The sequence below is a fragment of the Uranotaenia lowii genome, chromosome 3, assembly GCF_029784155.1.
Source record: "Uranotaenia lowii strain MFRU-FL chromosome 3, ASM2978415v1, whole genome shotgun sequence".
Classification (NCBI taxonomy): Eukaryota; Metazoa; Arthropoda; class Insecta; order Diptera; family Culicidae; genus Uranotaenia; species Uranotaenia lowii.
This window is the reverse complement of record NC_073693.1, coordinates 114,494,679-114,507,997: the sequence shown is the minus strand read 5'-3', so window position 1 is coordinate 114,507,997 and position 13,319 is coordinate 114,494,679. Positions and strand designations below refer to the sequence as shown.

General features: G+C 33.1%; 2 protein-coding genes across 2 annotated transcripts; one reads left to right on the top strand and one right to left on the bottom strand.

Moving 5' to 3' along the window:
* The first annotated feature begins 3,330 nt into the window (after positions 1-3,330).
* On the top strand, positions 3,331-4,607 carry LOC129756226 (transmembrane protein 177). The gene is made up of 3 exons (XM_055753041.1): positions 3,331-3,562; positions 3,714-4,170; positions 4,231-4,607. Exons 1-3 carry the CDS (start codon positions 3,405-3,407, stop codon positions 4,561-4,563), a joined length of 948 nt encoding a protein of 315 aa, XP_055609016.1. The 5' UTR covers positions 3,331-3,404; the 3' UTR covers positions 4,564-4,607.
* On the bottom strand, positions 4,235-12,841 carry LOC129756225 (uncharacterized). The gene is made up of 8 exons (XM_055753040.1): positions 12,533-12,841; positions 12,378-12,474; positions 12,207-12,310; positions 12,053-12,131; positions 11,867-11,957; positions 5,054-5,189; positions 4,881-4,993; positions 4,235-4,809 (listed from the first exon to the last, which is right to left on the bottom strand). The coding sequence occupies exons 1-8, from the start codon at positions 12,793-12,795 to the stop codon at positions 4,688-4,690; spliced, it is 1,005 nt and encodes a 334-aa protein (XP_055609015.1). The 5' UTR covers positions 12,796-12,841; the 3' UTR covers positions 4,235-4,687.
* Between the last annotated feature and the right edge of the window lie 478 nt (positions 12,842-13,319).

Genomic DNA, 13,319 nt, shown 5'->3' with positions numbered 1-13,319 from the left:
AAACGAAAATATGAGCAAAGGAAAATTAATTAATGACAACTTTAAAAGTTAGGAAATGGAAGATTTCTCGATAAAATGATATCAAGGAGAGAAGTAAGATGCGTACAATTAAACGAAAAAAAAATTTATCAAAAATTATAGAGATAATAAAGATGATAGATAAAACCTGGAACATGTGATGTTTTTGGAGATAAGACAAATAAGGAATAGTACGATGATAAAACAAAAAGAAAAGAAAATGAGAAATGACTAACGAGTTCGTTGATGAAATTTCGAATAATGATCGAATGACGAAAAGATGGATTTGGAAATGGAAAGATTCAAATAAGAAGAGAATGAATAGATTGAAATAAGGAGAAAAAACGGAAGAAATGTTAATGAGACTAGAAGATAAGAAGGATAGAACATGAGAACTGAATGCGAAAGATAAATCATTGAGAAAAATAAGTACAGAGGTTGTGCAGAAATAATTAGTTGATAAGATGAACAAATTTAATTATTTGAAATATTGAAGAATTGAAAAAAGATGTAAGAGTGTAGCTGTTATCCTGAAACATGAGACGGCCTAGGTTAGGAAGCCGAGATAAAGAAAATAAGATAAGAAATTGAGATTATACAAATAGTTTAATTCGATGACTCAGTTAAGGTCATGATTAAATAAAATGACAAGAAAAAATGAGAAAAGGAGATAACGAAAGATGAAAAAAAAAATAAACGAAAAAGGAAAGGATTGAGATTAATAAACCCATTGGGCTTAAAATCCCGAAAAAAAGGAAAGGATTGTAAAATATTAAAAGATAGAATGAAAATAGGGATAGGATAGGATGCACAAAATAATTCCAAGGGGATGATCAAAAACAAGAGCTATGTTGTTTTCTTTAACTTAGGTTAGAAAAATTGATAAGAAAAAGTGCAGTTTATGAAAAGTACTTCGAGCTGGTTGAAGAATTAAAAAAATCATGAATAATTTTGAAAATCCTGGAACACAAAATGTTTTGAAGCCATAAGAATAAGATTAAATAAGAAATGAGATAGGACGAATGATACCTATGAAAAGTAAAATGAGAAAGTTTTTTTGGGTTGAGAAAAGAAGAGCTTGAACATTAAAAAAAAATTGCAAATCAAATGACTATAAAAAAGGGAGTTGAGAAGAAGGAAGAAGTGTTTAAAAACAATCAGATAAGAAAGATGATAATTACGAAACGTGTTTGAAAAAAAAACTCCGGTTTAGAGCGTATGAGCGTGTAAGAAAAATATTGCGTATGCTAGTGCAGAAAAATGTTGAGTGAATCAATAGCTGCTGCAAATGAAATCAGTGAAACTCCGGAGGAATATCTCTCGGCCACAATAGTAAGAAGCTAGTTAATGAAACGACGAAAAGATGACAGGATTTGAAAATAAAAAAATAATTGAATAAGAAGATGAAAGACTGGAGACAAAAATTGAAGAATTAATTATCAGATGAGAAGATAAGAAGAATAGAAGATGAGAAACGAGATGCGGAAGGTAAACAAAAGAAGTAAATAATTAAAAAAATATTAGTATACAGGAAATAACAAGATGAGAAATTGAAATAGCATTGATTGTATTATTTGATGACTTCGTTAAGGCAATTATCAAATATGATGATTGGAAATAAATGAGAAGAGGAACGCTTGAAAGATGAGAAACGAGAAACTAAACATAAAAAGGAAATAAATAGTACCTAGTACAGTAAAAGAAAAAAAAAGAAGGAATGATTACGAAATGTTAATACACCTAGGAAAACATATTCCCATTATTACATTTTTTTTTCTAAACATTGTAATTTTTCGAAATACTGAAAGTGTCCGTTTTACCCTTTGTGGCAGTCTTACCCGACTTTCCCCTACTCAATTTATGAAAAGTTTATTTTGAAAGAAAAAAACATGAAAAGAATGTTCACATAATAGTTTTTTTTTGCTATAAAGTGCCGTAAACCTTTGTTCGTTTCGTTTTATTCATTTATTAAGCGATTTCGACTGATGATCGTCGTAAATCTTTCATTAAGTCCAGATGCTATTGTCCAAATTCACATCAAAGAAGCGGATTTAAAAAGTAATCATGGAATTTTTTTCATTATCTACTATCATCCTGTCTTTGTGGGTTGAATACTGTACATAGAACAAAAAAAAAAGCTTGTTACAATTTATAGCTTTCAAGATAACTTGTTCCCACTATCCTATTTCTGATTGGCAAATATAATATTTTTTTCCGTCCAGGTTCGACGAAAACTCCCAGCTGTTGCATAAATCTAGGAGTAAAACAGTTCACATTTTTTTTTTACGACGGAGCTCAGTGGAATTTTAGAAAAAATAGGAATTTATTATCTTGAAGATCAAACCTAAAAAAGTTAAATTTATTCAACAAGTTGCAAAGGGTAGATTTCTTCAGCACGAGTGAAAAATGTATTAAAAAGTACAACTTTGCGACACTGTTATTTGGAAGAAAAAGTAGGCCTTTATGCATCCAAAGTTTGTTTTGAAAAACTGATACTTAAGATATTTTAGTCATTTTAGATAGTTTCTCAAGCATTTAACCTGATGAATGCTTTTGACCTGAAGTAATGAAGATTTAATTTTATTTTTTATGCCAGACCTTAATTTAAACACCTGTGTATAGACAACACTTGTATTCAATAATATACGAAGACCAAGCATTGCATGCAAGTGTTTTAAACGCCTGCAGTGTTGCTGGCATTATCAACAGTTTTTCCAATCCCATGTATTGTTTTCAGCGAGAAAATCGTTCAATTTTGAACAACAGAAATTAATTTATCAATTTCCTTTGCTTTGAACATAAATTTTCAATTAATTGTGATAACATGTCGAGTCATTAATCAATTCTAAATTAAATTGTGATTTACAACAAAGAAAGATTCAATCAAACTGTTTTAAATTATAATGCATTATTTTAATTTTTTTTGAGCACATTATACGATAGGCGATAGCAGTATACAATTTTTGCATGTGTTAAACAGGGAAAGCAACAGGCTTCACTCCGAATTGCTGTCATTCTTATGGAAATCTGTGCAAGAGTAAAGACAAAGATACTTTATTTTAGCAAGCTTTATTCTTTTTAGCAGGCTTAAACCGAATTCTTATGGCATTCTTTTTTGTAAACTGTTTTAAAGGTTTTGAAAGATGTACAAGAAATATTTTGTTGCTTGATCCGACTTTTAACCTTTTTGGTAGTACAAAGATAGTACAGTTCTTTGTGCCTTTTTCCTATCGGGTATTTCTCCTGCAATTTGCGGTACAATCAACCCAAAATTTGCGTCCGCTTTCACGAGTGTGTTTGTTTTGTTCGGTTTGTTTTTGTTTACTTTTTGGTGCTGTTAAGTAATACCTGTGTACAAGTGCCGGTTATCAATCCTAGCTTTTAAAATGGTCCGTGCCGGTCGGATGTCCTACTTTCTTACCGAATCTGGTCGCCGTTTGGTGTTCTATGGGTCCACTACTCTGGCCGTGGGAATATTTTCCGGACACTATCTTACCCATACGATCGGAATCCAGTACTATAAGAATCTTTTCCAGGCGTACAAGTAAGTTTGAATTTTTATAATACATACGATTTCAAGGCATGATATCAGTTTAAAATTTCTAAACATAAACCTATATATAAACACTAAAAAACAGTAATGATTGTTTCCATTTTGCTACATTTGTTCTATTTTTAATAAACGTTTAATAAAGAAATGGCGAGGAACGCCAAGTTTCCGAAAAGCTTCTTCAAAGATTCGAACGAGCGGTCAATCTGCTGAATCTATCGGATTTCGAACGTAAATTTGTGAACCCTTTCATGGTGTCCGGTTTCGATGTTTGCAACGCTGGAACGCTAAAATCGCGTAACGGAGGGCTAGTTGGAATTCCTGTTAACTTTGAGTATGACCACGTTAACGATATCGATAAAAAGGATGTTATTATTCGTGGTCACAAAGTAGATTGGAGCTCAGAAGGCGGTAAGCTGTTGGAAGGATGCCTTGTGCTATCCGAGGATGAACAGGTGTTTGGTATGGCAAGGGAAATTGTCACCATGAACACGAACAAGCGACTTTTCCAAGCTATTATTCCCACAACTGGTTGGGTGTTTACTTACAGCATCGCCAGTCTGATCAACCAAAGAATGAACCTCTATGTGAGGCCACGTTCGGTGAGTTGAAATATAAAAGAAAATGACAATAATTCCTTATACATATTCTTACTATTTTAGCTGCGCATGGTGCTGTACACAATCTGCGGTCTTTTCGGTTACGGTATCTACTCATTTGCAGCGGATATGAGCGAAATGTATTACGAAACCGATGCTGACAAGAAACTAGCTGCATTGGGTCCCCAGATAGCAGATGCCGGCGTTCGGTTCTATAATAAAATCCTGCAGAAAAATGTTGCCATACGAAAGCTGACTGGAGATGATTACTATACGGCGAAGGGAAACATCAACTATCTGGTTCGGCAGAAGGCAGCTCCACTCACTATGCGAAGGGATTTCTTTATCGCTAGTTTATCCGATCTCACGAATGATCGAAGCGAAGAAGCCAGTTAACTTATTGAATAAAATGCATTTCATTATCTACTAGTTAAAGTTAACATTAGCTTTTGATTTTCTTTATATGATTGTATCTTATTCACCTACACAGAGGTTTTTCGATAAGTTTTCCTTATTTGAGTCACAATTTGAGAAAGTAATGCTGTATCTTCTTGGCTGCTTCAAACAAGCAAAATTCAATCAAACGAGCTGAACTGAACAAATTTTTCCCTATGAATAGTCCGATACCGCCTCCAAATGATGCTGTAAAAGAGAATTGCAATTATACCGGTAATACCACAAAGCTTAACCAAAACCAATCGGTGAGAAATTACCTAATAAATCCTCAAGGCTGAATACTACATCCCTATAGTATCGCGTTTTGGGTTGCACAATTTCCCACCGTATAGAGCTCTTAGCTTTGAACGGAATTCCTCCCTCGAAGGACCTGAAAGTAACCAATTTGCAGTAAAAAAAAAAATTCCCACATTGCACTGACTTTGTTCACCATTGACTAGCTCGACTGGCCACAGCTAGGAAAACAACGTCGTTGCAAGGTTTCATACATTGGCAGGTACTTTTGTCGTACCACTCGGGATTGCGGGACAAACACATGAGGCCTCCTATCTTGCAAGCTGGTCCATCTGAAGTGATATGAAGATAGTAAAAAAATAATAGGTATTTACTTTGAAAAAATAACTTTAATGTGTAGGGAAAAGAGGTAAATTCCTGCAAAAAAGAAGTCTAAGAGGTGAAATTTTCTGAACTTGGCGGTCTTGAAAATTAACACTTTTTTATCAACTTCGGTGTAAGAAAAATTTTTTCCTCGTTTTTTTTAAGAGTTTTCATCCGTTTTTTCAAAGGATTTTCATCCTTTTAGGATAATTTATCTCTCCCAGAATTTTTCATCAAGTTCAACAAGAAAACGCCTGAACTTATACTTTACATTCTTTGCCTTAGATTCTCCATGTAGTACTAGAAGAGAAAAAGGCCTGCTTTTTTTCCAGGAATTTAACAGCAAAAAAGGCCTGTGTGTATGCAGTAGATAATAATGCTTAAAGCTTAGTTGTTTAAACAGGAATTCCTACATTTTGTATTTGAAACTACCACGAGCATTTGATTTAACTCAACCTTACTTGAACACTTGATTGTATGATTTTCCAGATCGAAAATAACAATTTTCTCTATTTAATTTATTTATCTAAATTTCTAAATGCAATTATTTTTTTTTCCCACCGGCCTTTTTAAAACATTATTCTAGCTCTCTATTTTTAATTTAAAGCTCTTCTCTCAGTCTAGTAGACTGAGTCTACTTAAACTTCAACTATTGTTCGTGTAAATAGTCCTCTCAAATTGCTTTTCAACCTACTCGAATCCTTCTTTAAATCCGCATGAGTTTATTTTTCTTGTTCGTAATACTCAATCGGTTGTCTCAACTCGCTTAAGATACTCGAACTTCATTTTTTTTAAATTACATCATCTGTCCTTTATCATCACCCTTTTGACAATTTCGTGTCGTCTTTCCAACTCTCTGGAATTAAAATACCTTAAACTATAAAAGTCTTTTGGTGTGTTGTTATCTGAAATCTGATACTTGAGATATGAGATATGCAATCTGTGACCTGAGGATAAGAAAATGAGACCTGAGACCTGAGACCCTAAAACGGAAATTGGGACATGAGAACTGAGACATGAGACCCTCGATACACATAAGATCAGAGAAGTCAGGCGTAAGACGAGAGAAGAATGACATGAAACGTTGGAAATGAGTAGTAAATAACGTCAGGTCTGAAGTCCCATCTCCATATCTCATGTCTAAGGTCCAAAGTTACTTTTTCAAGACACGTGTCTCAGGTTTCTAGTCGCTAACTAAGCAAACATTTGAGATAAATGTTATTTAATTATTGCTATGAATTTATGATTGTAATACTTTGATGTTTTATTATTTATCGAAAGGATTTCACATTTCATCGATAAGATCGATGAACTAATTAACAAATAACAAACGGGGATTAAATTTTTCATTGTGTATTTTACTGAATTGTGATTTGAAAATTTCGTATTATTATTTTAAATTTTGAAACACATTTCTCGTTTAAAATGCTGGATTTGATTCTTCAAATTCTAATATTGAAAATCAACTCTCTAAATATAAATTTAGTTGTAAATAAGATTATCAGAATCAGCTTCTGAAGTATGAAGCTTGTGGAAGTTTATTTCAATCGGTTCGTTCTGGAATCATAAAGAAAGTAAAACATCGTCGCTTTTCTTCGTGTACATGTACCTGAACATAATTCCAAATTTTTTTATGATTTTAATTTATGATAAAATCATGAAATGAAGGGTTAATTCTGATAGTTAATACTATTTTTTAGTAAAAAGTTTTAATCAATTGCAAATCAAACAGCCAAACTGTCAGATTCAAATATTCAAACCTTAAACTGGATTTTAAATTAAAATTTCAACATTATTGAGTGGATAAGCTGAAAGCAGAATTTGCCATATAATTGATGTAGATCGTGAAATCCAGTAGTGTTGATCAAAAATCACGGAAAGATGTTCCGAAGGCGACCTGTTTTTGGAAAATTTTTGCATCCTTATCTCGATTTTTGTCAGATTTTGTCTAACACTTCTAGTTTTGTGACGTTTAGTTGTAATAAAATTAATCAGTTTAGAGTTAATCGATAAATGATAACTGATGATAAGTGACTAACCTACATGAACAACAAAAAATTATGAATCCATTCATTATCCTTTATTCATTCAACAATAAAAATTATAGAGAAGAATGCCACAAAGTGACCAATTCCTGAAAAAAAAACGATACAGATTTTGTCTAGACAATCTTGTTCTGAAAATAAAACGAGTTTAACAAATACATTTAACATATTTTTAAATTGCATAGATATAACTATTGATAAAATCACAAAAGGAAGGTTTGTTTAGTAAAATATTTGATACTGACAATTTTTATTTATTCTACACCTTTATTGAAGGCTAGGCCATTTTCACTTGTGCATTAAAAATATGTAAGATTGATTTTGTTTTAAAATTTCCTGTTTTTTACAAAACGGAGAAACATACTTACTATATTTTTTTCGCCCAGAAAAATTGATTATTTTGTCAATATCAGTTTTTTTCTAAATCTTTTTGATATTTTACACTTTTGCTATAAAGTACACAAATTTTTTCAATGAAATTTTAACTTGTATTTTCAAAAGTTATACAAGAGTTGATCGACAAAAATTACAAATTGGCTTCTGGCCCCTAAATAAGTCAAAATCAGTTTTCAAATATTTTGCAGCTCGGAAATGTGAATTTTGTTTTCATTTGGTATAATTGTGAATGTAGATTTTGAGTTCTGGAGATGGATGGATGAATTGGCGTTTTGCGATAGACTTACTTACTTAACTTAATGATGAATTTTGCGATAGAGGTTTAAATCTATCGCAAAACACCAATCCCTTTATATTGAAAAAGCTTTTATTATTACTTTTTATTCTTTTTTTTTTTCTTTGAAACTCATAAGGAACGCAAAAGTTATAACACACAATCTCTTCTTTTGATTTATTGTTACTGGAATCTGTCGTGTTTTTGTGCATGAACAAGAAATTGGAAATCTTGAGTATTATTTTTTTTAATTTCAACCCTAACTATGAACATTTTCAAACGATCCCTGTTTGGCAGTACAGACCCCGTTCGATTTTGGCAACACACCCGTACATTTTGTGTTGCCAAAATCAAGCTGTTTCTTTTCTCAACTTTTTTCACTTATACCTACAAAAAACTATTGTTATTATCATGAACGTATTTTTTTGTCAATTTCCGACGATTTTCAGTATTTTCTTGTCAGGTTTTGGTGCATTTAGCACTTTTCTTGTTTTGTTTATAATGTTTGGTTTTTTGTCATATTTGCTATTTTTGACATTCTTCATTATTTTTCAGTTTTTTTTAAATCATTTTCATTCTTTGGTTTGTGATTGTTTTTTAATTTTTTGAAATTTCCTCTGTTTGTCATTTTTGAGATCTTAATAATAAAAAAAATGTTTTTGTTGTTGTATGGTGCTTGTCTAAATTATATTGGTCCTGTTATAGTGAAAACAATAGGGGAGATAAGGGCATAATGAGCACCTGGGGCATATTAAGCACTGCACCATGATGTACCTCCATTGTTCCTCAATTTTCACCATAATTAATTTTTTTTATTTTTCACTTTCAATTTTGAAACGCGTTTTTATTTTATCTTGCTAACCCGGGGCGTATAGAGCGCTATTGATCGGGGCACTATAAGCATTTTCTGCCATAGAATCTAGCAGCGAATTCAACTTCAATTCAAAATTATAAAGCTACAGCTTGACAAATTTACATTTGATGTTTAAGCCTATTGGTAAGGTGTCGGAGAGATAATAAAATGTTTCTGGTGCTTTGTTTAGCAGTAACTGATTTTCAGCTTTTGGTAAAAAATTTTAAAATGCATTTTTAAACGTTTTTATCTACTTTTTCAAGTTCAAGCGCGCTAGGAAACAGACTTTTTTTAGTGTCTGAAGTAACTCACAAATTATAGCTGTTTTCTATGATTAAATTATCTTCCTTCTTGAGGTGGCCATTATGCCCTTATCTCCCCTATTTGGCACATGTGCCAAAATCGGATGTTGCCAAAATCGAATGTTGCCAAAAACGAACGGGCTCTGTACTTTTTTTTTTGTCTTTATTTAAGAGGTTTTCAGCAACAGGCTGGTTCACCTCTGAACTGGGCTCTGTAATTGATTTTTTTCACTTTCATCCATAATATGAATGTTTGATGTTACTGATTAACAAAATTAAATAAAATCAGATGCAAAATTCTAATTTTTTATTTTTTTATTTCATAATATAGGTCATCAATTTGAAGTTTTATAATTTATATTTGTATAATGGAAAATTGAGGGTGAAATAAATTTGTACAAGAGAATCTTTACTGTGATTTAGGCTAATTTGGCAATCTAATCATGGATTCCTTGTAAACGCAAGTGAAAATAGCACTTTAGATTTTTTAATGAATTTAGCTTTAGACATCTGGTACTTCGTAAAGTTTAAAAAAATTCTAATAAACCAACTATATGAAAAGAAAAAAAAATTATAATTCTTAAATATATTTAAATTTCAGATACGTATAAGCTTTTTATTTTTACAGTATTATTTGAATATTTTGTCCTGATTCTGAATTGATGATTTTTGCCTTCGACTTTGGTTTTTTTTTGTAATAGCAAAGAAATAATCCTTAATGAAGAGGAATCTTCCGTTGCCCGAAACATCATTAAAAAAGAATTTCATGCCACATCAATACTTGTTGTATTTTACAAATGATAGGTTAGAATTGCCAATTGAAGTCATTCACTTCTCAAGCGCCTTCTGGAAAACTGATCAGTCCGATGGAGAATTTGACTATAATTTCAAGTTCTTACTATAAAGGTTACTTAAGGCCAAAGGTCTTTTCTCACTTTTTGGACCAAGATATGTTAATCTACTAAACATGATAGAAATATCTGAAAACAAAGAAAATTGCAAATCACATGATTCCATGGATATTTAGTTTAAGGTTTTTTTTGCGTTCTTCTATCTGAGCGAATAAAAAAAATTGCATGGTAAAGGCAATAAATGTATGATGCCTTATATAAATTTAGGCATATGAGGAAAACTAATGATGGGAGAATGGGAAATTTGTTTTTCCGATGTACACAGCTCAACCGTGTACATCCGAAAATCAAATGGTCCATTCTGGCCAATTTCCAAATCTTGTATGTAGATACTGATTTTTAATGATTTTCTTCTAAAAACAACTTCTTTGCTTCATAACTCTTTTGCTCCCACGGTAGATTTTTTGACCCCATTGGTTTTACTCGTCTCGTTAAGATCTTTCGAACCGCATATGGCACATCCATGTTCACCGAAAAATAATCTTTCATACATTTTTGGCCAGTCTACTTTGGTTCTATTTGCTTCACCGGTTCTCGAGTTATTAAAATATACTTTTTTTTTGTTTCCGAGGCACCCTTCCCCCTTTCAGTGAGAAGGAAGGGTCTCAAACCATTACTGAAACCTTCCCTGGCCTCCAGAGCCCCCAACTGTCAAGTTTCACGGAAATCGGTTCAGAAGTTTCCGCGTCTATACACAGCAAAAATTATTTCCTATTAAATTACGCAAAAGTCCTGTAACAAAAAGGAGCAGGACATTTAGCGTAATTTTATAGGTCGAAAACATGATTACGTGACATTTAATTTTTAGTTTACAACTTTTTTACAGGACATTTGCTGTAATAATAAATGAATCTTCGTAAACTTTCAAAGAAAACAATTTAAAATAACAGGTTTTGTTAATTACAGGTGATTTATTTTAAAGGTTGCAGTTTTCAGTGACACGTATTGCCGTTCTAAGCAAGAATGTCCCATGTGACTTTTGGGTCATTTTCACTTTTTTGCTGGAAACGGTCTCTTTTAGTGTTAACTTTCGAATAAAAACACAAACAAGTATACTTTGTTCTGAACTTGTACGAAATTTTCATCAAGCTGGTTGTCTCTATGTTGATAGTTCTACGCAAGAATGTTACACTAGAGAAAATTCTATGAAAAATTCTAATTTTATCAAAAAAAATTGTCTTAAGATGAGTTCAAACTGTTGAATTTAATGTTATTCACTGAAAAGAACACTAAAATAAAGGGCAGAGGAGGAGCGAGAGGCCTTGAGTGGTTTATTTAGAGAAATTTTTACTAAACATTTTTCGGTCGGCACTACTTACAGGATCTATACTCAACTATACATTTTATAAACAAAGAGGAACGTATTTCACAAATTACGGTTTAGCATGAGTTTTTTGGAAAAAAATAAACTACGCAAGCTTTTCAAATGATAGAAAAATTGTAGCCGTGTGACAGTTTTTCGTAGAACTAGCACCGCCATGCGTTCTGATTCTACGCAAAAGTGTCACACGGAGCATTTTGGGCTCTAATTTGCTGTTTTTTTTTTTTGTAGGAAATGTAATTTTTTTTGGCAGAAAACATTCCAAAATGATAAACTTGAACTGTTTACTACGAAAAAACTGTCGGTAAATTTATATTTTGAAAGAAAAATTGGAAATATAGCTGATATTTCAATCGCGTTTTTCTCGTTTGCACGTTTTTCCACATGGGACAATCTTGCTTATAACGGCAGCGTAATAGTCAAATTTTTTTTTCTGTGTAGGGAACAGGCAAAATTAATTTTTATAGACATAGATTCAGAAAATAATTCAGCCAACAGGTATGGAATGTTTAATAACTTCAAATGTTTGTCCTCCTGAACTTACCAACGAATGGATAAAAGTGCGGTATGCAGCGACAAATTTCCAGCGCCTGGTAGGCTCGACATTTCATGATGCATTGTTTGTGGTTGTAAAACTATGAGGGAAAGAAATGATGGGATAGAGGAATAGAAACAGTTTTCAAAGTTGACTACTCGCTGGTTGTATGATATATAATGACTGACAGTGTACCTTATAATTTTTGGAAAGTTCATCGTTGAAAACACATTTGCGTTGCTTGATTGATAAATCTCTAAGTCGATCGCTTGAGCTGTAATGAAAAAGTTTGTGTAGTAGGCGTTTAGCAAATATTTTCCGATCATGATCAATGTGAGACATAACTTACATAGTCTCGTGAACAACATACGAGGCAATCACTTCCTCGGTCAAACCGAGCCGTGTAAACTGGAGATCATTTGAGGCAAGCTCAAAGGGTGAATGGATGGCGTACTGGAAAATAGAGCTTTCAGCATTTCTACGAATCATTGAAAGTCAAATTGTTCGAGTCTTTAGTTACCGATATTGTCGATTTATAGGTGTCAATTTTCGCATAGCACTGGTTTTTAGAATACGCACAAGCAACAGGTGTTTGCAGTTGAGGGCCATCGAACTTCCTAAAAATAAATTTTATGTAATAAAAAATGTCTAGAGTTACCTGTTGGTTGAATAAACCTTTCCGATCCCACCACCTGGATCTCCGAAAGGGGAGCATTCAGGGTGAAGCAAACCCCGCGTTCGGTCATGACCTGACGGATGGGCAGATCGTTGTGGGCCGAATCGAAGCTGTGCACGGTAAATTCCGGCTCCGGATGAATGGAAGCTAGCAGCTCTCCGACATCCAGATGCTCGATGCGATACAGGTAGATGCTTTGATTGCCGAAAAAAAACGGCAACAGTTTGCCGAAATCCTGGAAGCTGGTCGCATCGGCCAACATTTGAAATAGCGCGATGATGTCGGTTAAATTTTCCTCCTCCGATAACAGGTTGTTTCTGGAAATTTCGAAACAAAAATGGTAATCTATTTTAAAATCTTTTTTTCTCTCACTAAAAGGTGTCCACTAGAGTGCCCCAAATTTGTATGGAAAATTTAAAACCTGTGGAATGTTATGCGCTGCAGGCTTGTATTGATACTAGATCTAGTACAAGATTCCATGCCAAATTTGGGCCAGATCGGACCACGGAAAGGGGTCGCTTAACGAGCCTGAAGTTTGTATGAGACTTTGAGACATTTTGTTCGGGAGGAACATGAAAAACCAGTTTTTTATCAATAACTCTGGTCCCCTTCAGCCGATTTTCTTTCTTAAAGCCTATATTGCATGTGCCGTTTAATCGGGAGGAATTTTCAGATGAATTGAATAGCCTTACTAACCGTAAGTGATCGAATGTCGGTAGCAAAGAAAAATATTGAATGTTTATCTCTTAAGGTTTAGAATTCTGAAGTCCATCAATTGTGAGAGGA

Excerpts from the sequence above, each read along its gene's own strand:
- LOC129756225 (XM_055753040.1), bottom strand. The coding sequence starts at position 12,795 with ATGTTGGCCGATGCGACCAGCTTCCAGGATTTCGGCAAACTGTTGCCG. Across the intron at positions 12,475-12,532 it reads CAGGTGGTGGGATCGGAAAG|GAAGTTCGATGGCCCTCAAC; the intron begins GTTTATTCAACC and ends ATTTATTTTTAG. Across the intron at positions 4,810-4,880 it reads CAGCCTTGAGGATTTATTAG|CATCATTTGGAGGCGGTATC; the intron begins GTAATTTCTCAC and ends TCTCTTTTACAG.
- LOC129756226 (XM_055753041.1), top strand. The coding sequence starts at position 3,405 with ATGGTCCGTGCCGGTCGGATGTCCTACTTTCTTACCGAATCTGGTCGC. Across the intron at positions 3,563-3,713 it reads AATCTTTTCCAGGCGTACAA|AAATGGCGAGGAACGCCAAG; the intron begins GTAAGTTTGAAT and ends CGTTTAATAAAG. Across the intron at positions 4,171-4,230 it reads TCTATGTGAGGCCACGTTCG|CTGCGCATGGTGCTGTACAC; the intron begins GTGAGTTGAAAT and ends TTACTATTTTAG.